General features: G+C 40.2%; 2 protein-coding genes across 2 annotated transcripts in view; both read left to right on the top strand.

The window, feature by feature from the left end:
* TAF15 (TAF15 RNA polymerase II, TATA box binding protein (TBP)-associated factor, 68kDa) overlaps window positions 1-21,979 on the top strand; it is a 24,664-nt gene extending 2,685 nt beyond the window's left edge. The window contains exons 2-16 of the mRNA XM_009326074.1: window positions 3,203-3,239; window positions 4,383-4,431; window positions 4,635-4,725; window positions 4,804-4,921; window positions 7,654-7,937; window positions 8,775-8,889; window positions 16,057-16,091; window positions 16,672-16,704; window positions 17,292-17,401; window positions 17,949-18,078; window positions 19,382-19,471; window positions 20,839-20,923; window positions 21,014-21,099; window positions 21,204-21,306; window positions 21,609-21,979. Coding sequence (XP_009324349.1) covers window positions 3,203-3,239; window positions 4,383-4,431; window positions 4,635-4,725; window positions 4,804-4,921; window positions 7,654-7,937; window positions 8,775-8,889; window positions 16,057-16,091; window positions 16,672-16,704; window positions 17,292-17,401; window positions 17,949-18,078; window positions 19,382-19,471; window positions 20,839-20,923; window positions 21,014-21,099; window positions 21,204-21,306; window positions 21,609-21,648 — 1,406 coding nt within the window. The 3' untranslated portion in view covers window positions 21,649-21,979. The remainder of the gene's footprint in view (window positions 1-3,202; window positions 3,240-4,382; window positions 4,432-4,634; window positions 4,726-4,803; window positions 4,922-7,653; window positions 7,938-8,774; window positions 8,890-16,056; window positions 16,092-16,671; window positions 16,705-17,291; window positions 17,402-17,948; window positions 18,079-19,381; window positions 19,472-20,838; window positions 20,924-21,013; window positions 21,100-21,203; window positions 21,307-21,608) is intronic.
* A 909-nt stretch (window positions 21,980-22,888) lies between these two features.
* MMP28 (matrix metallopeptidase 28) overlaps window positions 22,889-26,718 on the top strand; it is a 32,704-nt gene continuing 28,874 nt past the window's right edge. The window contains exon 1 of the mRNA XM_009326073.1: window positions 22,889-22,897. Within this exon, the coding sequence (XP_009324348.1) occupies window positions 22,889-22,897 (9 nt within the window). The remainder of the gene's footprint in view (window positions 22,898-26,718) is intronic.

Here is a 26,718-nt window from a genome sequence, read left to right as displayed (position 1 = left end):
CCCTCCCCACCCCCCCCAGCATGGGACCTACCTTTGTGTCCCTGCATCTGCTCTGCATTCTGCTCTAGTAGCCCCCCCCGAGGGTGCCAGCATAGGGAAGGGGGTGGCTTCACCGCCCCCCTGGTGCGGGCTTAAAAATGCACTGGCTGTAGTTCTTTTCCCAACGGAGGCCTTCAGCTGAGTGTGTAGACAGCGTGTCTGCTGTCCCAGCTGACTTGACACAGCCCAGCTTCTCCTGGGACTTCTGCGAGCACGCTGTGTTGCTGTTTCTATATCCCATTTGAGGTGGAAGTGTTTCGGCCCCCCCAGCAGTGATGCCCCTGTGAAGCCGTGGATAGGTAGCGTACCCCAGAATGGGAGAAGGAATTCCAAGGCTGTAAGTGCTTTGTGGAGCAAGCCGTGTTTTGTTAGGGCTGAGCCGTTTTAGCGTTGCCTCGCGTTACATATATGAATGGTAGAGAGTAAAAACAAAACAAAGCAAGGTATGTTAAAGGAGTCCTTTACTGCAAGGAACAGTTCTTTACCGTGAGAAGAAAACACGTCCAAAGGTACTGTAAAATGAGTTCAGGCCATGAATTCTTCTACGAAGTGAATAAAGTTTGGCAGGAAACTAAAACCACGTTCTTCCCAGACCTCAAGTACTTACCAGTCAAGCACCTGAGTGTCTCCTCTGTTTTTACTCTATGGTGATGCTCAAACATGGGATTCTCTTTCTGTTGAGAATACTGCAGAAGCAATGCTGCTGCTTTATACGAATTACTTTGTATGAGAACTTCAGTTTTCAAATGTACACAACAGATTCTTCTGTCTTAAGAGGAATACACTTCCTGAGCAGTGCAAGGTGACTAGCCTGCTATACCCCACTTCATTCACAGGAAATTTTTCCATGAGCTTTTTAAACATTCAGAAAAAATGTCTGCGTATCCAGGAATTTCCAGAATAAACTGTGTTGTTTCCGAAAATACTTACAGACTCTTGTCCCTGTTGAACCCAGCAAAATAAATCGATCAGAAGTCTGTAGACTAAGAGGTCCAACAAAGGATGTAGAAAAATGCATAAATAAAGGAAATTCCTCTAATTCTGCGTTTTCATATTTTACAAGCTCCTTATCTGGTTGCTTTCAAACTTTTTCCAAAATTCTGTGGTTTGGCAGAAGTTCGTAAGGGAGAAGCTAAGGAGATTACATGTAGTCCTTCAATTTATAGCCAATTACATCCTTACTGAAGAATTGTTTCTGATAGAACCATTAATATTCTTTGCTTTAATTAGCAGCGTTAATGGCATATAAATTTTAGAGTTAAACCATAGTTTTAAAATGTGGTTACCTGTTTAATAGTAATCTGTGGTCATTTAAATTGAAATAACCTAAAAATTTGACCTTCATCTCATTAAAAACAATAAACGTGTTTGGGTTGCACTTTTACATTGGTTCTTTTAATTGCTTTTCATTATGAAAAGGCAATGAAGTGTTTGTGTAGCAGTGCAAAAGGAGGAGAGTGCTTCCCATCTGAGCGAAACTGCTTTATAGAACGTGTGAAATGAAATGTTGTTTCCTCTTGGCTTCTGGTAAATGTTTCTCTTACAGAATATGAAATTTGGTGCTTTGTGTTGCTTTGAGGAGATACTTTGCCGTTAAAAATGCTGCTTCATGTCTGAATAGCTTAGGTGATATCCTCATCTTGGAAGTGTATATGCTTATGTTTAAGTATATGTGTAAGTACTGACAGGATCGCGTTTATAACCAGATGAGAGAGGTCTAACGAACAGAATTTGAGCAGTGATGTGTGTTTTGATTGGAAAATGGTTGTAGTCGTTTATGACATTTACCCTGCATTGTAATTCACTCTCGGTTTCAGCTTTTTAGTCCATTCTAGGTGTGGAGGTTAGAGAGAGTGAGCAGGGGAAAGGCTGAAATCGGGAATGATTTTTATTTAGTTCTTATTAGACCGCGGCACCACAATATTTGTACAAATTCTTGAAGTGATTTGAAAGGAACAGGAAAATTGCAGGGCTGTTATCCGGAGTGACAGTACTGGTGAGGCTGGTAAAGAAAGGATGAAAGCGTTTGGTTTTTGACAAGAAGGTGGGAATTTCAAGCAATAACGTCAAGAGGAATTGAGACTCCCGCACAGAAAAGCGAGGTCGGCAGAGTCCGTGTGGTTAAGAACTTGGTAGGGCGTAGAGCAGCTTGGGGCGTGTGGGTCTCTCTGAAGAGGTGAAGCCTGCTCGTGACCCTCTGAATTCTGAGGGGTCTGAGGTTGATGGAGCAATGCACGTGCGTCCTGTGTGTCTGCATCTGTTACATGCAGCTGGCTTGGGAAACTAAATCTTTCCCCTGTATAGGGAGAGCTTTTAACACATAAAAATTTGCAATTTTGCAGAAGACAAGGAAATCCCTCATTGTGCAATGAAAAAGATAAAATAATGCGATAAGCTAATTCAGCAAAGACAAAGCACCTATTTAAGAACTGAATCCCAGCTAGCAGATAGTAAGGTTTTTCATAACGTTGATAGCTTTTACAAATTAGATGCTCTACTTTAAATATAAGTCAAACCATTTAAATGATTTTTTTTTTTTTTTTTTTTAACTCGAGGTCATATTTTGAAATTCCCCTTCTTCCAGTGTGTTTCAAGAATCACTTTCCGCGATAACTGAGGTTTACGGTTTGAGCTATCAGTAACGTTTCTCTTTTCGCAATATGAGAGAAGGGGAATGTCAGCATTTCCAGACTCTGCCTGTGTCTGTGCCCTTTGCTAGGCAGAGCTTTCTTGTGGCGTCTTAAAAAGGGGTTCAGTAGGACTGACCTCCTTAGCTTCGCGTGGGTAATTAAGCTGCTGCATTCTGTTCGTTGATGATGGCACTGTATTCGATAGCTGTTAGAGGGGGTTGTGCAGTCCCGAATATTTGAAGAGGCGCCTTGAAAACGGATTTCGGATCCTTCAAAAGGGAAGTTCGAAGTGGCTATACCTGTGTCGCGTCCCCCGCACGCTGCGCTTCTGTGCCCCTGTTCTCCCAGTCTTAGCACTTTCTTTTTTTGTTAATAAAACGAAAGAGGAAGCTGTCTCATTCTGCAGGGAAAGTAGCTGCATTATCCGGTGTACTTGAACATTTCTCCCTCTCCCCAAATTTCTTCCTCTTATAGTAAGTAGAGGAATAAAATGTTAATTGGAAGTTCTCAATATGACTTACTTCTTTTTCTAGATTCTGGAAGTTACAGTCAGTCTGGGGGCCAGCAGAGGTATGTGTGGGTTTTTTTGCTGTTAGCAATTAAATCTGCAAAATAAAAGGCCATTTAGGATTCCCAGCATGATGTCTGAGTCTTTGGGCATGATACAGCGTTGATACGTTTTTGGAGTTACAGGTGCAGAAAGCTTGCTGCCCTGGGCCTTTATTAAGATGTCTTATAAAACAGGAAAAAAATTTATATTCCTGAAGGGAAGACAATAAGCAGGTTTAAATTGGCATGACATCTTGTAATAGTAAGAACTTCTGAAATGTCATGAATATAGAGAAATATTTTCCATATGACCGCCTTAAGCTGTTCACTAAGATTTTAGTCAAGAGGTTATACATCTATATGGCCCACCATCTTTACACTTGTAAAATTTTATTTTACCGTTTTATTTTCCCATTGCAGGGAAATTTCTGTTAAAACCCTCTGATAACTGTTCATAATTGTGAAATTGAAAAGCCAGTTCATAAAATACCTGCAAGTGGGGGGGGTGGGGTGTGGGGGGGTGTATTTTAATCAGTGAAACAGAAGTGGTTTTATGGAAGTATGAAAATCACGGCTAATGCTGACTGTGCTAATGAAAGTCACAGGGTTCTATGCATATAGCACTGCGTGAGTTTGAGTTTATATCTGAGTACGATATGAGTTTCAGCACATGGTTCTTCTGTCAGTTCACGAAGTCTTAAAGTGGCAGAATAATGAGTAAGTATAATCTAAAGCTAGTGCGGTTTTTGACGATGATGTTATGTTATTGTTGAATAGTCCACCAAATACCAAATTTACAGTAATTGCTTAAAAATAACTTTGTAAGAATATACTGAAAAACTTAAAATGCCTTGGTTTCAGACGATAAAGTTTTCTGTGATTCTGAAGAATCTGTCAAATTACAGTAAGCCCAACTTTCATGTACTTTAAATTTACACTTGAAACAGAGCAGAAATTAAAATAAGCTCTTCCTGGCTTCTGACAGTCAACTATGGTAATCATTACTTTATTGATGTGGTTCTAATATGCCTACAACTGCAGTACTTGGATTAAACAGCTATTTTGGAATGAAAAGAAACTTAAAATAACACCAAAAATACCTTTACTTTCCAACCCATGTGGAGGGCACCGTAAGCATTTACTAAATGCATTTTTCTCTTGCAGCTATTCGTCCTATGGCAATCAGGGCGGTCAAAATTACGGACAAGCACAGGTAAGTTGAAAGCAACATTGTGTCTTTCAAAGCAGATGTTCCTTCAGTTAAAATAATTGTTCCTGGGTGACCGTATCTGGTCCTGGACCACCAGGAAGAAGTCCGTCCTCAGCTGTGCTTGATGTTTGCAGTCATGTCTAGCGAAGGAAAACTTCCTCTGCTGTGGAAGTTACACTTATTTGAGTACGTTCTTTAAATTACAGGGATATTCTGGTTATGGGCAGAGTGGAGAGAATTCATCCTATGGACAGAACTATGGAAGCTATCATGGGAACTATGGACAAAATCAAACAGGTTTGGCTAGCTTGTTACATTCATTGGCAGTAATTAAAAGGTGAATATTTACTAAAAATTTTCTTCCTCAATTTCCAGGTTATGGACAAGATTCCCAGGGATACGATGATGAATCCAGTTATGAAAATCAGAATCAGAGCTCATACAACCAGCAGTCTTACGGCAGTCAGGGGCAGCAGAAAGGGTCGTCTAGAGGGTAAGGAAGCTGAGATTAACAGTATCTATTTAAAGTACTGTCTAGTAGTTGTACATTCTTAGCTAGAGCTATAACAAATTTCCTGCTATCATTGCTAAAAAAAGGACAACCATCTGAAAATCCGCATTCTTAAGACATTTGTAATGCCTGAAAGAACAGGAGGTAAGGGCAGAATATTTCTTTATGTAAGAAGGATGGATGCAATTGTTTTGAAGTCAAGCTGTGCAGGGAGATACTGTACAATACGTCAGAAGGTCTTTGGATAGTGACTACAATGAAGAATGGACTTGGTAGAGAGTATTTTGAATAAGAAAAAGATAGATCAAGTACCTCTCCAGTCACATTCTTTTGTATAAACTTCCAGTACTCTTTATTAACTTCAAATAAGCTGTTAGCAAAGAAGTTCTTAGCTGTTCTTAGATTTGTAGACTTCTTAGCTGACTTAGAATGCCTTTTCATGGTGGAAGAAGAGGAAAGGATTCAGAAATATCATTTAAGAAGTATCTTTTCTTTTCCCAGCTAAGTAGGAGTCTCAAAACATCATGGTTTTATATCCTTATCGATAACTTAAATGTGCGTATGCATACTGCACTCCGATTCAGTACTTGACACTATTACAAATGTGTTTTACTTGTTAAGTGGTGATGTACTTGAATCAGTTTCAGGAGGATTAATGATACAACTTTTAAACTATGTTGGAAAATACAACCCAAGTTTCCGTAACGACTTACAAGGCCACTTCATTTTCTAATTTACAAGCTTCTTGCATACAGCCCAAGGTTACTGCTTGCATTAGATCTTTATTGAGGATCGTGTGACCTCTTTGAAATACACTGTCGTGTACTAAACTTCATTCTTGTGTCCAAGGTCCAAATATTTTTTGTATTTTTTTGCAAGCTGATAAAACAATCTGGACTTCAGCAAACCTGTACTTGTTTTGTAATAATAACTACAAAACCAGAAACCATCTTAATATAAACAAGCAGGGTCTTAATCTGTCAGCAGTAGGTGCTGTCCCTCAGAGTGTCTTTTTTCCGTCCCTGAAGAAGGCAGGAACATGGTTAAGTTTTGTTATGCTTTGCTTTGTTTTCTGAGCATTTATTAGAGCTGTACAAAGGTACAGGACTAGGCAATAATGTAGTTCTTAACTCTGTAGACATCTAGTGGGAAAAAAAAGCAGTAGGGCATAGATTCTCCAACAAGTTGGTTTTGACCAAGAAAATGAAAAAAAGACATTGGAGGGAAACTTTTCAATGTATGGTTGTAACGAGAAACTGAAAAATTAAATTCTAGCAAATTTGAAGAGGATGACCACAAAATCATAGCTCTCACATCCTGAGGGAGGGAAAGAAGGAAAACCAGCAACTAGTGGATGCTCTCAGCGATGCTTCCTTCGTTGTTGATGGTGCAAAGGCTAAAGTGGAGTTGACTTTTTTTGCAGTGAAGATATTAACAAAAATCTTCGCAATCTCTTTGCCAGATCTAGGCTAGAACTGGGAGAGAGCAGATTAGACGGTATTTACACAGATGGGATATTTTGAGATTGGTTGGACCCAACGGACTTCATCTTAGAGTGCTTTGAAAAGCTGGTGGAAACTTTCTGTTGTCTCTTAGATTTTTTTTTTGTTTGTTTGTTTTTCTGAGACATTTTGGTTAGCAAGTAAGATTGCTGAAGACTGGAGAGTGGCAAATGTAGTGCCTCATGTTTTGAAAAAGGGTTGGAAGCAGGGAGGAGGAAGAGAAGAAAGGGTGGCAGAGGTCAGTGATTAATTTCAATTGCTGAAAAAATAATACAGTTAAGCTGCAACTAAGTACCCAGGGGGAAAACAAAGGTATGAGTAACAGCCAGGGTTTCCTGGATGCAATTTATTTCTCATAAAATTCTCATATAATGTGTTGCTATGAAACGGTACCCCAACTGGAACTATTCTCTCATACATCTAGATTTTCAGAATACTTTTGTTTCTACCTTGGGCGCTGCAGTAGCCTAGGGAAGTATGGTGTAGGTGAGATTTCCTTGTGGTTGCTATAAAGTTGTTATTGGTCAGAGAAAACTTACGACTCTCTCTTAGAATGTATAGCCACATTGTGTTGGAGTATCCTAGATGTGATATTGGTCAATATTTCTGATGAAAGTTGGTGGGATAGTATACGTAGATGGCACTAAAGTGGGAAGAACTGCAAGTATGCTGGAGGACATCACAAGAGTTAGAGAAGTTCTTGCCAAAATGGTAGGACGCCCAGAAAAAGATAGATTGCAATTCAAGTGAAAGCAAAATTTTGGGATTTTTTTTTTTTTTTTTGTAGGCGGAAGTATCAGCTGCACAATACAACATGAGCAGCGGGTGTCTTCCCTGCATTTCTGTAGAGAAGGATTTGGCCTTTAGCAGGTCATGGGCTATCCATCAGCCATTGTCATGCTGCTGGGGAGAGGGGAGAAAGCAAGCATTGTACTGGGATATGTAAAGGGAGTGCTGCTGTTAAGTTACGTTTACAGTGGAAACTGAGGACGTCTTGAAAGCGATGGTAACATACAGTTTTCTGCCTTGCTCTTTTTGGAAGGCAGATGTATCCCAACAGCGATGAAACAGTATTTTCATATCCGTATGCCAGTAATGACTGGGAGGTAACTGGGACTAGGAAATTTTAGCAATGTCATGAATTTTCAGCCGTTATTTTGCTCTCTATTCTGTGAACATTTAGCTATTAATACAAATTCTGTTTATTTTAAGTGGAAGAGGCTCTTATGAACAAAAGTCAAACTATGGTCAGCACCAAAGCTCTTATGACCAGCAGTCAAGCTATGGACAAAACCAAGACTCTTATGACCAGCAGTCAAGCTCATATGACCAGCAGTCGGGCTATGGCCACCAGGGCTCATATGACCAGCAGTCGGGCTATGGCCACCAGAGCTCGTATGACCAAAAGTCAGGCTATAACCAGCACCAAAGCTCATATGGCCATTCTCAGCAATCCTACCAGTCTCAGAAGGGAAGCTATAGCCACAACAGCCAAGGTAAAATTCACAGGTTGAATTCAATACTGGCTAATAAAATTGAGCAGAAACACCATGAAATAGTTGGATTTCCTTCCACAGACAGTTGATTTGATGAATAGTTAAAGCTCTTTTTCCATGTTGATACTCTTGGGGAATGTTTTATTTGTTAAGACTTTCAAAACATTATGCAGAGATGAAAAGCTGTTGGGCCCCAAAATTGTTGCATTTGTGTTTGTTGGCAGCAACATACTCAGCCTTGCAGAGTCCATGTCCCTGAGTTCTGCAAATTCTAGGTGTAATTTTCTTCCTAAGCTATTTTAAACCACCTTTTTGCATGAGGGTGACATGTCTTGATCAGTCATGAAGAGCTTTTGCACTTCACATTCCAGCTTTACGCTGTGTAGGTGAATTCTGAGATAGAAGGAAATGAGAAGTTTAAGATCAACCCTTTTTTTTGTAGTAACTTCACGCAAGCGGCATAACCCACACTCTTTATCCTTGTTCTGTCTTCAGTGATGTCTTTTGCAAACTGGGAAGGCTATATGGAAGTAGAATGAAAAGTGTAATTTAGACAATATGTGTTTAATGTTTGGAAAATGGAGTGCAATTAAGGTACAGAGTGTTTACATTCTGAGATACCTTGCGGCCCTGGAAGCCAAGGGAGGTAACTGGAACAAAATCGAACTTTGCTCCATTATTTTGTGGCATAGATAATGTAAGAGAGATTTATGAGTTGATGCTCTCCGGATTTAAATGGCAGACTTGATGGAGAGGGGGGAGTGTAGGTTGGGAGTTTTCACTGCACTGCAGTTTGCACTACAATTTACTCATGTTTTGTTCTACTCATTCCTCCAGATGATCGTCGTGAAAAGAGTAGGTATGGAGAAGATAATAGAGGATATGGCGGGTCACAGGGAGGAGGTAGAGGGGGATATGACATGGATGGAAGAGGTCATATGTCTGGATATAGGTAAGTGATCTCATTCCAGTGCCTGCAGTTCCTTACCCTTGTTTCTTATTATTTAGCTGTTTTAAATTCTTGTTTACTATATGTCTATTCCTAATGTGGTTCAGATTTAGATTTCCAAAAATGGAAGGTTTCTAAAATTAAACCTTTCTGCACTGCACAGAAATGCATTTTGCCTAGGAAAAACTTTTAGGTTCAGATAGATTGAGACCAAGGATTTGATTGTTATGACACATAGCTGCATTTTATTTACATGAGTTGCAATACAAAAACTTCCTGAGCCCATCCCTTGAAATAAGATATTTTAAAACCTGTAAAAATTTGTTTTCAGTGACAAGAAAACCAGCAGCCAGGGATTGAGAAAGTTTTATAAAATTCATAGCTAAAGTAGCTAACACTTTCGCAGGGAAGTATTTTGACTGTACGATGAGAAATCATTACACTAAGCCTGGCTAATTGTCTTTCTGCTTCCTAAATTAGGAATAATTTAGTAATAACATTACTTGCTCTTTACTGGTTTTTGCAGTTTTAAGCTTTTATTAAAATACAGTTTTTATTACTGGTTTAGCTGTCAGTCCAAACACATTTATTTTGGGTAGATTTTTAAATACTAACAATACTGTTACCCCTTCTGCCATCGCCTTAGGCTCTGTTCCTGTCAAGAAAATTTATGCACATATTTAATTTTGTGCTTGCAGATGATTTCATGCATAGATCTGAGAGATTGGGACCTTTGCTTTAAATCCTATTGAATTAGGCCAGATGACATTATTATTTCTTAATAAACGATTGCAATTGGCTACCCTTTACGTACCTCTCTGAAATGGCTGGGGGTGTAGAGTGCTCATGGATGCAAAGTAGGAACATTGAAGCTTCCAGTGGGCTCTGAAGTGTTGCTTGTCAGCACCACTTATCCTTTAATAGGCTGCGCAGTTCTGGATTATTGCTAGAACTCCAGATGAAGAACTTTAATTATACAATGCTCTTCGTTTGAACTGATCTAATTTAAATAAAATAATCCAACAGTGTGTTAAGACTTGGCTACTTTTTAAAGTATTTATTTTTAAACCATATTTAAAATTTGCCTGCTCCTAAGGTGGTCCCGAATTGTACTTCATGGCTTGCTGTTTTGATGATGTAGGTGGACCTCTCTCTTCTAATTAGGTGTGGTAGCACGGTTACAAAAGCATATGGATAGTTATTTTATGTTACAGTTTGCTGAGGTTTTATATAATATAAACTTAAAAAGCAAAGTAATTTCTAAATTCATTTTCAGTTAAAACCGAACAATTTTTTGAAATGAGCTTTTCTGTGTGAATGAGGGTTTTCCATATTCATGATTTAAAATCTGGGTTTTTAAAAAATTGTTTATAGCTGAGCCCTTTCCAATAAGAGGAATGAATGTGAGCTTCAAAAAACATACTTTTGGTAGATTTTATCACTTTGGAACAAACTTCTGTCTTTGCAAGATAAAGTAAGATAAATTAATGTCTGTGAAAATAAAGCCTCTTCCCATATTTTTCCAAAATGTAAGAAAAATTTTGTTCACACATCCATGTAGATAATAGTACGTCAGTGGACTTGAAAGCCAAAAGAAGGAAAAGAGTGGCGGTGAATCATAGAATCGTAGAATCGTTTAGGTTGGAAAAGACCCTTAACATCATCGAGTCCAACCGTTAACCGAACGCTACCAAGCCCACCGCTAAACCATGTCCCTAAGCGCCACGTCTACACGTCTTTTAAATACCTCCAGGGGTGGTGACTCAACCACTTCCCCGGGCAGCCTGTTCCAGTACTTGAATGGAGAAGTGGGGGAAAATACAGCAAAGTGGGAAGGCGTTTAGTAGGAAGTCTGTCCGCTTCTGTTAAGTGATGCAGTCTTTAATGCTGTTTGCAGTGAAATTTTTCTGAAACTACAGTGTCATACTTGTTTGTTCAGTCTTTCTGCATAATTATGATGGAGGATTCTGCTTCTGACATAGATATTTTACCAAAGTCATGCTTGCTAGAAAAGTGTAAAAGGTTAAATTAAATAACAAACTGTATAATCAAGGGGAAAATAACTTCTAAAAAGGTAAGAAATCATGTTTAGCCCTGTGAAAATGGGGGGTTTCAGGGTAGTTTTTTAGTTTTGTTTACTTGGGTTTCTCCCCCCCCCCCCCAAGCAGCTTGTGTAGAAATGTCAAGTCTATCTCCAGTAACTAGTTATCATTTTCAGTTTTTTACTTAGATCACATTTTAATGCTTAACATTAAATTGTGGAAATTCCATAGCCATCAGGAAATAATCTATTTAAAAATCTTGTCTATACAGGTATTTGTACTGCAGTAATAATGTAGGCTTTGATTTTTATAGTGGTTAGAAAAGAATGTGTAAATGAGTTCTATTGACACAAAAGAAACTGTTCCTTGACACTACAAAAAAAATTAATAGCTAACTTGAGACCATAGCGAATGAATCTCTTCTGTGTCAGCTAGTAATAAAAATTTTGTCATGACTGGCATTTAAATGCAGGGAGAACTTGTTGCAGCTTGTTGTTCATCGGTGAGAGCTTTACCCAGTCACTGGTGTTCTTACAGCTCTATTGCCTCATCTACTCTATAGCGCTGGGCCATCAATGCATCCTGTTGACAAGCGTCATCGCTGACTTGCTGCTGTCCTGTGCTGGTGATACAGTGACTTTGGCTGCAACATCAGCTCTCCCGCAAGATTCTTGCGAGTTGCGTTGGCCTGAATAAATTTACCCTGCATGTAAGACCTCTCAGAGCAGTCTGCAACTGCAGAAAATTATTCAGGAATACTTGGGGCAAAATCCAATTAGCATTTTTAAATTTTGAGAGCTTTCATTTCTTTGAATAACCTTTATAAAAGTACTTCAAAACATAGTTGGTAATGTTAAGGTACGAGTTGTTATTCTGAAAACTAGAATGACTTGAATACGTACTGTAGTGAATGCTTTCAGCACTCATTTTTCTTTTGTGCCTGTGCAAAGTCATGCAGCACTGAGAAGAAAATATCTTTTGAGAAATTACTGTTCAGATTCCCTAGCTGATCATATTATGATAGAGAACAATCATTTTCTTATGCGTCAGATGTTCACTTTTTAATCTTAGTAACTCAGGGTTTCAGAATTATTCTTCAGATTATTTTTTAATGGTCTTGAATTACATCTTTAGGATTTTAGTAGAATTTTTCCACCCTTTCGTTTTGAAGCTTGAAAAATTGATGATCTCACTAATTTGTATTCTGGCTAAGAAGCAAAATCTTTTCTTTTTTTAAAACCCATAGTGGAAGAATCTCATCTTTGAGCTCTTTTGGTTAGAAAGCAGGTACACCAGGTCTTGAGAATGGAGAGTTTTACTCTAAGTTATTCTTCCAAGTTTCCTTGTAGAATTAGTCACCTTTTTGTTAGAGTCCTCATCCGAAAAATAAGGAATTAATTGCTTATAGTGATTGTGGGACCGAATTGTTTTGGTTAAGCACACACCTGGGAAATACAGTAGCAATACAAAGCAGGTTTGTTTTCTTTCATCTTGGGAAAGCCATTCAGGCAGTCGGGTAGCCATTCCTGTGACACTGCCCTTCTTTCAGAGTCTGGGGATTAAACGGGAGAAGCTTTGCCTTTGAGTCTGCTCATGCAGTCTGTGTTGGTGGAACTACGTAGGTGCAGTTTAGAAAAGGATTTACCATTGGGTTCGGATTTGCCGTAGAAATCCTAACTTTGCTCGGCATAGATTTCCCCCCGCCCCTTGCACAGAGTTGATGTACTATAAACAAAAGTTACCTATGCAGCTTAATTGTTATATTAGCTACTGTGGGTGGGAATTAGCTTATTGTGATATAAAGAAACTACAACTTAGTGCAAATGTTTTTTACAACAGTGTGGTTTGTATTCAGAGTTAATATTTTGACTTGTAATGCATATGCTTGAGCTTAGCCTTGTGTAGACTTTGGAGAAACATGAACAGAGGCAATAAATATAGGCAGAAAAAAAAAAAGCTATCTGTCAGTGACTTTACTGGTGCACTAAGCATTCCTTGTTTTTAAAAATACATTCTTACGTGTAACTCCCACATGCTTGGCGAGACACAGATGCATGTTGGAGGCTGAAGTTTGGTTCCTGAATTCTTAGTGCTACCTCTGCCAATATCTGATCACTTTTTTTAAGTATATTTCTTGTATCTGTAATGTTCAGCTCTCCATGTAACTGTGCCTTTCATTTAAAGAGTTATTCCCGGCTGAAGTAAGCAATGTTCAGACGAACTCCATTTACACTCAAGTAGGTGATGTTTAAATATATGACTGAGTATAGGGAGAAAAGAACATCTGAAGATGTTTCTTTCATAGCAGTAAGTTTTTGTCACTATGAATGGTGCCACGTACACAATTTGGCTGCTTGCAGTTCAGTCTCTTTTATTTTATTACCTTTGGTGGCATTGTTGAATTTTAGCTACCTGTTCATGAGTCTAACACAGGATGTTAAAACTCCAAACTCCACCAGGTCACCCATCTATTTGGTCTGTGTGCAAGACTGGTAAAGCAATAGACTGTGAAACACTGCAATTATATTTCCCACGTTTTATGACAGTCGTGTGGGAACTGGTTCAGTTGCTGAGACTGAGACTTACATTTCGTGTCTGAGCAAGGGGCACATCTGAGACTGTGGCATCAGCTGCTTGCAACCAGTTTCTGTGTTTGACTTCACTTGCTGCAGCATATCCGCATGCCTCCTGGGGATCTTAGGCAGTTTTGCCCAGCAATCTCAGGAAGGTAACACGCTGCAGCTTTATAAATCACGTGTGAAATGGAACTTAAAAATGGAGGAAAGCATTAATCTATCATCAAAGGTATATGTCACTGAATTGATGCAGGTTTTGGTTGGGCTGGTCATGTGAGACTAAGCAGAAGATAACAATGCTGAAACATACTTGGGCAAAAACATATTTCTACAGACATTAATTAAAATAAATTAAAAATTGTGGATTGCACTTGTTAGTGCAGGGTGCAGAATCACTGTATCACAAAGTTAGAAATTAGGCATTTAACTATGACTTCCGTTACGTTTTATATATCCAACTCTATCACTTCTCAGAATCATGGTGCACACATTTTACCCCAGCATCTTCGCAAAATCCTCACTTCCTGTAAAATCCTGGCTGTGTTGATCACAAACTTACTTTCTGTATGTTTTTAGATTGTTGGGTTTTTCTAATTTATGTCTCTGTTGCTGTATACTTTCAAATCAGAAAACACACATGTGCTGGATAATGCTGTCCCGATGAATTGGGACCATAATCTAGGGTTGGAAAACTTTGGTGACATTTCCATGGTTGATGTATTTGGTCTTGTTATTTCTGAGTTAAAATCCTAGAAGGGCAGGCATCCTACTGAAAATTGTTGTGTCATAATGAAGTAGGTTTGTGGGTTTTTTGGTTTTTTTTTGTTTTTTTTTTTAGCTAAAGTGAATTGGAGGTGGCAGAAAGACATTTACAGTAAATTTTATTATTACCGTTATGTTTTTATCATCAGTCCTTGAAAATAGCCAGCCTTCAATAAAGACCAGCTCTGATGTTGCATATAAAATTCATTCGGTTTACCTCTTTAATGAGCAGAATCAATTACTTAGGAGTAAATGACACTGCAGTTTAGCATTCAGATTTTTTTCTCTGGAGAAGCAATTTAAAATCTGCAGCAAAAATTTATTTTAGGAAAAGTCCCAGTAAAAGTGATAGTCTGTCATGACAAACATCTGGTACTTCTTACATGTACTGTCATAGAATGTCAGTCACCCTTCAAAGAATGTCTCTCTTAATCCAGTTTTGATAATACCTGTTGAAACCTTACTTCTTTTGTCCCTCGCTTTGGGCAGATTTTATCTCATAAATGTTAAGTAAGCAGTACCTCCCATTCATGACTTTGCATTTTCTGTAACAGAAAACAGATATACAGAGTGCCAAAGAAGTTAATCTCTAATTTTATTTCATTGCCTTTTGCTGGGGTGCTTGTGTCCCATGTTTGGACTCTGATGTGTTGGCAGACGTATTGAATTAAAACCTGGACAGTCAGTTTACAACTGACTTCCAGTTGTAAAGCGCGTTGGTGAAGAGGCTACTCGTACTGGCACAGTAGTTCCAGAGTCTGGAGCTAGCCCTCTGCATCAGGGTTTGAACTTACACTGGCTTTATCTGAGCTGCTGAGTGTGAAAGCTATCAGGATTAGGTGAACCTGCCTAATTTCCAGGTGTCCCCCATGCGAAGGAGGGCAAGCAGGCAGTTACACATGGCAGTATGAGACAGTCTTTCTGACGCTTGGTTATTGACTTTCTAAAAAATCCAGTGGTTATTTTTCCTGAGGGCTTTGAATATCGATTATATTGTGTTCATAACATGGATCCAATTAAAAATGCTGTTGTGAAAAATCCTACTAGTACGAACGTGTACATTGAAAAGAGTGAGGGTTTATTTTCATGCACATAATTGGAGGCATAACGTCCTGTTTAAAATCCCCTTCTAACCTTTGAAAATTGATGTGTGTAATCTCTTAACTTGGTCTACATTTTGTGCCACAGGTTTCAGAATGAATGAAATAAAACTTCACGGCCTCTGCTTTTGAAGCTCACATACACACACCTTCTCTGTAATGTCAAGTGCTAATAGTGCAGCAGGTCCCCACAGACCCTTTCTCAGAGAATGGCTGATACTGCCGATTTGTCCCCCGTATATAAGTGCATGACAATGGAGGTTAATTAACTTTAGCTCTTCTTACTTCTAGGAAAGTACTAAAGTACTAATTATTCCAAAGTAGCAATTATATCTACAATTAAAGCCCATTAACCTTCATGCAAAAAATGTTTCTGTTTTAAAACTCAGTTTTTGATAGCAGTCATTTTGGCTTATGGGATGGGAGAAGGTATTGAAACGACATGTGTGTATGGGTTAGTTAAAATACTCTTTAGGGCTTCTCTTCTCCAGTGCAGCACCCTGTGCGATTTATTCACTTTCATGTAATTTAATCTTTGAACGTGAATGAGTAGCGAGGAGAACATAGAGATGGTGCTTTAGCTGCTAGACAGTAACTCTCGACTTGTGATCAGTTAACTGTAGATTGAGCCTTGGGCTCAGCACATAGAGACTTAAGGAAGAAATCATTTCTTCAATTTTTCCTCTGCAGTGGTGGTGACCGTGGTGGCTTCAAAAATTATGGTGGTAAGTGCCGAGTATCCAAAAATGTTTCAGTGGAAATTCTTTATAAATCTAAAAGCCACCAATATCTTGTTACTATCTAGTAGAAGCATTATAGCGTTTTGGTGAGGCTGGTGTGTTCATGAGTTTTAATAGCCAAACTTTTAGCAATAAACTGGATTTCTACTTTGTCAAATTGCATGAAAGAATTTGTGGAGACAGTGACGTTCACCGGATATTTTTTTTCTTTTCTTTTTTTAATTTTTATTACAAATGCTTCTTAGAAAGGTACTAGAGGTAACAAAAAAAAAAAAGTGGTAAACTGCTTGGTGATCTGACAACCAGCATTTGCAAGATAACACCAGCATAGCATCAGTGTGGCAACTGCCACATGCTGCAAGTTAAAGAACACGTTAACGTCCTACAGACACCTTCTGTTGAACGTTTTAGTCTAAATATTCTCTAAATCTCTGGTTAATGTTTTAGATCTTAGATGCATTACATACATACCTTAAATATTTTCTTGTCTCTAAAAAAAGTCGCTTCAAAATGTTTTGCTAAAAATAGTCTTTTTCTTTTTTTTTTTTTTTAACCCGTTTCATAGGTCAGAGGGATTATGGACCAAGATCAGATGCTGGTAAGAAAACAAGCAGTGGGTGGAAGTGGCTTGTAGCTCTTAGGTCATTGCTTTTAAAATGTATGTCTAGAAAGATGGATGTGGCTGCAGTTCCCATGGCTCGAAAGAAATTTAGCTAAAGCTTGTCTTCCTTGAAAGAACCTTATTTTATTAAAGCACTTGTGAATTTTTGGATGTCTTTTCATGCAGCAAGTAAGAACTCGCTGATGAACTTTGAATCTGCTTGAGCCAAGCAGCTGCTTTCACTGCCATAACACTTCTGCTGAACTTGTGTTATTTAAAACATATACTGCTATGATGGTTTGGATGTCCTAGCTGCATGGACAAGTTGAGTGTGTGGCAGACAGCTGGTCAGCTGTTGAATGTATTGGGTCTCTGATGTACTGCAGCATCTGAAGGTGCTGTGCATGCATTTTTTGAAGTTGATGATGTTAACTTCAGAATTATGCTCTCTGCTCACCTTTTATTTCACACAAGATTCTTTGGGATTTAAGGGTCTGCTACTGGGCAGTATAGACCTGAGCTTAAAATGTTGCTTCTGTTGCTACCACAAAGATGCATGGTAAATGTAGCTTATTTTTTGATAGATACAGAGTCTGACAACTCTGATAACAACACTATCTTCGTGCAAGGACTTGGAGAGGATGTTTCAACAGATCAAGTGGCAGACTATTTCAAACAAATTGGTATTATAAAGGTATGTGAAATGAGAAATCATTGGTAAGAAGGAAGAGAACTTGCAGAGCTACTGTATTGGAAATGTACTGGTATCATTCAAGGCAGATGCTCGTTCTGACTCCTTAGTAGTTGCAGACAATATTTTTATCTGGGTTCCCAGATGACAGCGCATTTGTAAGCTGGCAGCGCTAGCAGCTTTTTTTCTAGTGACATTTAGATTGCTTCGTATCTCTTCTTTAGTCTTTATAACCCTTAACACTGACACTCTGTCCATTGTGCCACCCTCCCACTTCAGCAAGTATGCTTCTGTGTTCTACGGCTGTTTCTTCTGTTTCTGCAATTCTAAATTAGGGCTCCCTGCACTTGACCTCAATTTTTGTAAAAACTGGGCCCGTCATTACTGCATGGAGAACAGCCAGTCAGTACCCTTCAGTCAAAAGCATCTGTTTCTGCAGGCTAGCTCCAAGAGAATCTTCTTTCTAATGATACTTAGCTGTTACAGTTTATGCTATGAACTGGCTTTACCAGTATTTCTCCTGTGCCAAGTGTACAACCTTTCTTTTCAGACGAACAAAAAGACTGGCAAACCTATGATAAATCTTTATACAGATAAGGATACTGGCAAACCAAAGGGAGAAGCAACGGTATCTTTTGATGACCCTCCTTCTGCTAAAGCAGCAATTGACTGGTTTGATGGTGGGTGAGAGTACCTGTTCTTTTTGTTATTTATGAATCTAACAAGCAGTGGAAGAAGCAAATCAATAACCTCATTGGGGACCCCGTGCTACTTCTTGTTTGGCTTTTGGTTTTTGGTTTGTCTTTTTTTTTTTTTTTTTTTTAAACAAAGACCTCTATTTCATGGTATTTTGTGTGTGCTGGCTTCCTCTCTCATTTGGTGGAACAGCAGCTAGTGATTAAGACCGAAAATGTGTAATGAAACTGTTAGGGTTTGCTGCTGTACCTCAGTCATCCCTGCACGAGGTATGAGAGATGGTGTTCATGTCACTCGGGAGAGCGTAACTTCATGTTCAGACCAATAGAGCTGTAACCTGTGTTAGCAGCTGGAGGGATTTCCTACACTGTTAGTATTGATACTATTACTGCTGTGGTAGCATTTTTAGTGTTTGGCAGTGGTTATGGCAGTCTTGTGCCAAGTGCTTTGTATATACGCAGTGAAGAACAAGGGTTTTTGAAATTACAGGTTCAGTGGAGGAAGAGAGCAGATCCCAGAAATACATTGATATAAAGCTCTTCGGACTTGATGCAGGAAATACAGTGATACTCTTGTAGTAGTAAACTTGGCGGGGCGGGGAGTGCCTGCTTCTGTGACCTTGTGTGTTCACAGAATTTTAATAATATGGGGCAGAAACAAAAGGACATACTCTGCATCTGGTGTGAAATGATAGTGCGTAAAAAATCTGGCATGGCATGCTACTTGATGATTTATATTTTGCTAAAAAAATGCAAATTTACTTTTGTTTAGGAGGGTAAAGCAAATATGACTATATTAGCCACACGTGCAGTCCTGTTCGTTCTGTGATAAACCTTGTATCTGTGAAAAACTGAGACTTTGTATTTAAAAAGTTCATGTTTTTCACTTACTTGGGGGTATTTAATTTTTGTGCTGGCTGTTGAATTGTACAAAAGCGGTGTTGCCTGACTTGGGAAGAACAGAGTTCTAACATCCAAACTGCTTACCCGTGAACACGGCCAAAAATCTCTTAAAAGTTCTTATGTGTCTAGTTAAATTGCAACTTAGATTGCATTTAAAGTGAGAGAAATATCTGTGGGTTTATGGAGAACCTAGCGAGTACCTCAGTGTTTGCAGTCTCACATTTGGACCAGTGTTTTCAAAAATAAAGAGATTTACTCCAGACTCCCTGTGTCTTAAGAGCTTTGCATTCAGTCTGTATGTGCAAATCACCTCTGTTCTTCTGGACTTGCTGCTGTGTTGTTGGGAGCTGTATTGATCTTTGTCTCGCTTTCTGCCTTTCCACAGGAAAAGAATTCAATGGCAATGTTATCAAAGTTTCTTTTGCAACTAGAAGGCCTGAGTTCATGAGAGGAGGTGGAGGTGGCGGACGTCGAGGTGGGACTAAAATCTGTAGAAGCCTTGTTTTTGCACAGTTAAATGCTTTTTAGCTATTATCGGTTTATAAAAGAGAAGTTGACTTTGAAGCAGTGATTCATCGAAGTATATGGGCCTTTGGGATTCTGCCATGAAAGGGAGTAATAAGGATTGAACCAAGTTAAGTAAACTGAAATCTGTAATCTCTTTTGCACAGCATAGAATTTATGCTTTCCTTTTGAACTGGAAAGTCTCCAGATCATGTCTCAGCATTGCTTTTAAAGAGATAGTCTAACAATGATGTTGAGGCTGTACAGGTTCCACGTATATAGGGGTGAATTCCCAGTGCGTATTTGCTTATTACAGCAAAGCCTTGAGATACTCTGATGTTTCCAGATGGTATTAAGCAGGGTAAATTATTCAATTGGTACTGACTTAGAGCAGCAGCTGGATGTCTGACTCCTTTAATTAAATAGATGTTAATCTCCCTGATTCTCTGCATAATACAGTTTTGTCAGGAGTCCACTGGATATTAATTACCATTTTACAGGAAGCATGCGTTGTGCGGTGGCTGTCAACAAATTTTCGTTCTTAAATCAAGCAGTTTTGTAGGCTGATAAAAAATGATAGTTCAAGAACTTCAATTGATATAAAAGTTCTTAATCTTTTTGATGCAGAAAGCAAGAACTATGTTGTCCCTGTGCTTGTGTCAGATGCATCCTGGCATTAATCCAGACAGATTTTTTTTTTGTTAAATTTTCGTTCTGTGACTAAGTCTGGCCTTATGTGATTGATACTATACATTGTTAAATCTTTATGAAATTTTATTAATGCACATAGTGGGTTTATATTTACCCATTGGCAATTCAAGCGGATCAAGTTTCCTTTTACTCCTGAAAAAGAATTTATAAAAAATATGTGGTGGAGCAGATTTTTCTGGCCACCATGGGCTATCCTTGCTTCTTGTTTTTCCTCATCTGCCTAAATTACAAATCTGTCCATATGAACGTGTGTTTCAGCTATGCAGATAACACTAACTTCAGGACATCAAATGCTGTTGAGATTTGGCGGTGGCTGAAACTTCCGTTGTCATTTGCCCAAGTCTTCTAGCTATCTTGTAGCTAGTAGTAAATCAGCTAGTAGATGCTGAATTCTAGGGTGGTACAATTTTTTATCATTGGCACTACCTGCTTCTTTCAGAGTTCCTAATATGGTTTCAGAGGCTTGCCTAGTAGGGATATATTTACATAAACACTTACTCTTTCTTCCACCCGAAAAGTCCGTCTGTCACTTGGGTTCTGAAGCCGGTGACAGTCCTTAAGAATGTTTCTCATGTACAGGTCATAGACACTTCACCTCCTTTATTCTGACTATAATTTTGTCTACAGGTTCACGAGGTGGATATGGAAGAGGTGGGGGCTACCAGGGTAGAAGTGGGGAACCCAAAAATGGTGATTGGGTTTGTCCTAACCCGTAAGTGTCATTTTAATTGGGTGGTGGTGTTTCACGTATGCTCTCTGAGTTTCTTAGCAGCTAAGTCTGGGGAATCCTTGTCTTTTCTAGGGCCTGTGGTAATATGAACTTCGCTCGCAGGAATTCCTGCAACCAGTGTGGTGAGCCCAGACCAGAAGATTCACGTCCATCAGGAGGTGTGTAAAAACAATGGCCTCTCTCCCGAAGTGTTAGAACTGTTCACGGCATCTGCAGCTTTTTGAAAAACCTGGCTGATGTGTCGGTTTGCATTTTCCTCCAGATTTTCGTGGGAGAGGTGGCTATGGAGGAGAAAGAGGATATCGAGGGCGTGGTGGCAGAGGCGGTGATCGGGGAGGTGGCTATGGTGGTAAAATGGGAGGAAGGTAAGCAGTTTCTTTGCCCTTGCTTGGTTGTGTAGCATACAGACTGTGGAATTGATAAGGGACTGCGGGAAAAGAGTTGTTTGTGTGTGCACGCACAACTGTGCTATGAAAACATGAACTACAGATAGGAGCTTCCAGAGAAAGTAGGTCAGTTTGCCTGTTGAGTGTGTTTTGTGAGCGTTTTTGGATAAGGCTATCTAAACATAGAAGAATACGCAGAAGTCGGCGTAGAGATGTTTGACTGAAGGGACTATTTGTTATTTGCTTAAGGGATTCCTTATAACTTCTTATTTCCCTTTCAGAAATGATTTCAGAAATGATCAACGCAACAGACCATACTGAAGACCACTGTGAATGTTTTGTTTGTCTTCTTGATGCGTTTGATAGTGAAATTGCCAGAGTTTTGCCTGCTGCTTCACCCATGGCCTCTTTGGATAGTGGAATTGAGTGAAACTAGATTTTTATTTTGGTGGGAGGGACTGGGGTGGTTTGGGAGGATTTTTTTTAAGCAAGACATTGAAATTTAATCTTGATTTCAACATTCTCCTCTTTTCTTCCCCCCGTACCTTTTCAACAGGCCCTAAGAAGGAAAAGGATAAACTGTAAAATATTGCCAAAATATGAGAAGTGTTTTGTAATACAACAATAAATGCTGATTGTTTTATTTGTGAAATCTTACTGTTTCACAATTACTTCAGTTGCATGTGTTTCCTTACATACTCCCTGTCTTCCTGTGGTCTGACCTAAGCAGTAAATAGGGTCTTGTTTGAAATGGCACTGCTGCTTTGACCCTAGCTCTGTGCTGTTTGCAAAAATCTGCAGTTAAGTTGGTGGCGAGCCTACTTGCTATCCATGCCCTCTACCCCAGGCTTGCAGACTTGTCCCTTGCTCCTTTCTTATTTCCCTCTGAGACTGAAGTCCTGTGTTGCCGGTGTTTCCTGCTGGCATGCTTTGGTGTGCCCTGCAGCCTTCATGAGGAGCAGGCAGATGGCAGTGTGTTCTCGTGCTGCTAAGGAGCATATTGTGTCCAGGCCAGGATAGCTCCAAAAACAAGGTGGGACGGCTTAAAAAAAAAAAAAAAAAAAGGTAATTTGCTATGTATTTCTGTACCTTTTAATTGCTGCTTTTGAAGTGTGGGTGATGGCAAACAAGCGTTGTGTGCAGCCGTTTCATCTTCGAAAGATGCAGGCGAGGTTCAGTAGACACATTGTAAGCACGTGGGATTCAGCACTGAAGCCAAGGTTTGAAGAAACGAGGTTAATTATCGCTTCTCCTCAGACTAGGTCACTCTGCACACTGCAGAAGTGGGTTGGTGGGAATCTGTGAAAAGCTAGCACTGCTGCAGTCACCTTGTGTCCAGTGCTACCTTTTCATCTGGAGTCTTTTAAGAGGGAATGTCTGGTTGTCCAATATTCCATTGGGCAAAATACTACAAATCCAAATTCTCAGGGTCTGTAGTTACAGTCTTGATAATTGGGCACACAGCTGCACAATATCCATGGCCTCTCGCAAAGAAATGAACAAAAATAGCTTTTGTTAATGTTTGTAAGCCAGCTCCCTAGTTTGGTGTACATTCATGGTCATGGTAATGGTGAGTTCAAATCAGCCATTACCCATGGCTGGAAATGCAATAACTATGCTGTGCCTTTTTAAGGTTTCTCCTGGAAAGCACAGGTACTGTCGCTGCTGTCAGAAAAGGCATTTGCCACGAATTCTGGATGGCTTGTTCCTCTTAAAACAGTGGAATTTGAGGTATGTGTATTAGTGACATTATAAAATTTAATGTGTGGGTGAGGCTTTAGAAAGGCAAACTGTAGACAAATAAATTCAGTCTGTTGTTTTGCTTAAGATTTAAGATCTGAGGCCTGATACTCCTAACTTGGTTCTGTCAAAAATGAGCCGGGCTAGAAAAGTTGGAGTGTTTATCGTTTTTCAGCTAGCGTGATGATTTTGAGTGAATCGGGCTAGAGGGTGCTCTTCCACGTAGCTGCCTTGGCAGATCTGAGGGAGTGGTGGCTGCTGGATGGAGTGGGAGAGGAAAGCAGCGATAAGCAGCTGAGAACAGAAACGGGATGTGTCACTGCCTAAGGTTTCTTCCCCAACATAGCTGCGCCGGTGCGTTGCACTGCGCGAACACCTCCTTGGGGCCGCACCTTGAGCCCTCAAAGCTGTGCCGGGAGAGGGAGGAACGGCTGAGCTCAGCAAAACCCAGCAGCACCGAGGCAGGCGCGGTGTCGCCTGTTTGGTCCCACGAGTTTCCCGGTGGGGCTCTCGCCTTTTCCCTCCCTGGGGAAAGGAATGGTGGTTGAAAGAGCTGGTACTCTCAGTAGTGGGAGCAACAGTTCTAGCTTCCTTTAATGCTGACTCAACTTCCAACCCCGCTTTCTCCCCCAGGCTGAGAGCACTTACGTCTTTAGATAGTCACTACCCAGCTGGATTAGTAAGTAGACCAGTATTCAAGTAAGCCACAAAACTGCTGGAGCTGTCACCACCTTCACAGCTCTTCCAGCCTGGCAACGATGCTGAACGTTTGTTTTGTTTATGTTCTGTTCTGCATCGGGGCAAAACACAACCTGTGTTCTTACACGTTTTTTTAAGACAGTGAAGACATCCTCTTCACCAGCTGTTTCGTCTTACAGAAAACTAGCAGGTCAGACAGAGAAAGGGTAGTGCTAGTTCGATGGCATGTATGGTGTTTAGTTGCTTTTGGTGTAGGGAGAGTTAAATTAGTTTAGGGAGGCCTGGGAAGTGATGTTTTGTAAAAGATGTAAACCCCGATGACGGTTTAACTATGTCATTGCCCTCCAACTGTTTCTGGTAAGTCCTTTAGCACTGCAGTTTTTTCTCAGCAACTGCCTAAAGTTCGGAAGGGTAAGCTTTAATGAGGTTAAAAGAAAAGTAAAAAGCTTAAAAGAAAAAAATGAGTAACTAGTATATTAAGGATTGAATGATTTTCAGCTCTTCCTGACATGGTAACATTTGCTGTTAACTTCTTGCACTCTGGTTAAGCAGGCTGCTCTTTGAAATACAGGGCCTTACAGTCATGCTAGGAATATCCCTGCATTTAGTTAGATGAACGGAGCAGGTTGCATATTTAAGTCGGCACTGCTGGCACTGTGACTAGCTGCTCCTGTTTCTAGGGATTTATTTGTAATACTATGCAAATAAAATGCTTTACTAATGGTCAGCGCTGTTCGTAAGAAGACTCAGGGTTTTACAGATACTAGAATTGCTGCTTTTTTTTAACAGGTGAGGAAAGTGTCCGTCGACAAGTAATCTTACTTTTAACAGACCAACAGCTGAATCAAAAATAAAGGGCGCATCTCATGAATCCTGCTTTGCATTTACCTTCAGTAGGTGCTCTGTGAGAATTTGGTAGAACTTCGTACAATGAAATTGCAAACTAAGGAGGGACGGGACTGCACATCTGTCGGGAGGTAGAAAACCAAGAGAGGCTGTCCCAGGGTTCAGGTTGTCTGAGCTGGGAACAGCTACGCTCTGCTGCTTTCATTTCTTTTTCTGATCTATCCTCCAATACATTTTCTAAGCGGCGAGGTTTTAGTTTTGGAAATCAGTCCTGTATGGAATGCTGGTGGTTTATTTATAAAAACACATCTAGCACTTGCCAAGCTCAACGACGACTATGGAGAAAAGCGTAACAGAGGGGGGCCAATGTAGGAGAGGCATATGATCATTACAGAGCTGAAATGCAACAAAAATAGCTGAACAATTTAAGAGACAGCCAAATAATTTCTGTGCTGGCTCTGTACAGCTAAACCCACCTCACCCTAAGAAGTAATGCAACTTAATAAGTTGCTCAAATAACCACAGTCCTAGAGAGAGAGATGGAGGCTGTGACTGAAGCCCATAGCTCGAGTCTGGGGCGTTTTGAGGCCAGGATTCAGCCGGTGCTGCTTTGCCTAATCTAGAAATGACAGTTCCCATTTCCAGGGTAACAAAAAGCTCGTGTGACATCCCCGGTAGATGGTAGATCTACAGATGCTAATGCTGCTGTAGAAATTGCTTGTAAAGCTGTGGTAATAAAACACAGCTGTCAGAACGCACCCGAAGTTGCAGAAGGGCTTAAAAGTCCATTTTTCATACTAATATGATGACGTCTGCTGGAACTCGGGTGTCACCCTGATCCTAGAGAGAGAGATGCATGGTTTTGGCTGTCCTCTGAGCAAATAACTGGTGAGATTCAGTCAAACTGCTCCAGCAAATGCAGCACAACTTGTGCTGATGTATTTGTAGGAGGGCTCACGAGCTGGATGCAGCCTCTCCTGACCTCGCCGACTTCCCAGGAACTCTGCACACTAAAGGTAAACCCAAGGAAAGTATGTACGGATTTCGCGTTTTCTTTTTTTTCCCAAACACCCTTGTGATAAGTATCTGTTCCTGGCTCTGTTGAAGACAGGATACTGGACTAGACAGGCTTGCCTAACACATTAAGGACACGGGGAAGTCCATCAGAACTTGCCGTGCACAGATGAAGTACCCAAGAAAACAGTGTCTAAGCCGGAAAGCTTTACCCTTGTGACAGCTAGAGCCAGGGGAACGTAAGCTGCTTGTGCCTTTTTAAAGAATTTGACTCTTGCAGGCTAAGGTTGCGGCCCGTACCGGAGGGCAGGAGGGACGGCTGGCTCTGTGACTGTGCCCGTCTGATGTAGACTGAAGCGGTCCCAGATCTGGCCACCTTTCAGCAGCAGGATTAGTATTTTCGACATTGCCCGATATGGTGCCCAGCAAGCCATCCTACTGCTCCCCAGCTGCTGCAACTGTTGTTGAGCAGCAAACATTTGAAGAATGACTGTTCTTCAGAGGCGGTGTCTCGAGTGGATGAAATGGAACAACTTGAACGTGTTCTTAGTGCAAAGCAGTAAAGGTTTTTATCCGGCACTTCTTGGGCATCACATCCATCCTGGGTAGAAACTGCCACGGAGGAGTAATGGTGTTGCTATTTGCTTATCAGTTGTGGTAAACATTAAAAGCTGCTCCGAGAAATTTCACGTCGCTAAAGTGCTGTTTCATAATGGTTTATAAGCGGCTCTTGGAGCTCACCTCTGCCGGAAGCAGGCGGTGATTCACTGGCGGTTCGGCTGTTCGCTCTGCAATGCTCAACTGCTCTGCACTGCACCCGTATCGACAAACAAACCTCCGTGATGCCAGACTCCGTGTCTGTGATAACAGCATTTAGTTCTCCATGATGTTTTCAGCGTAATATGCTAATGTTATTAAATTAGGAACCCTCTGGGTCTCCAGGTTCAAGCTGTGGAGGCATCTTAGGAAAGGGTTTTGAAATCAAGGTAGCTGACTGCATTAACTGACTCTTGCGTTAAATTCGAGGGAGATGGGATTTTGTCTAGAAACCCAAGAAATCAGGAATGTTTAGGCAACCAGAGCTTGTATGGA

Source organism: Pygoscelis adeliae, unplaced genomic scaffold (genome assembly GCF_000699105.1).
Source record: "Pygoscelis adeliae isolate BGI_AS28 unplaced genomic scaffold, ASM69910v1 Scaffold266, whole genome shotgun sequence".
NCBI lineage: Eukaryota > Metazoa > Chordata > Aves > Sphenisciformes > Spheniscidae > Pygoscelis > Pygoscelis adeliae.
The sequence above is the reverse complement of the archived record's forward strand: the minus strand, read 5'-3'. Positions and strand labels throughout refer to the sequence as shown.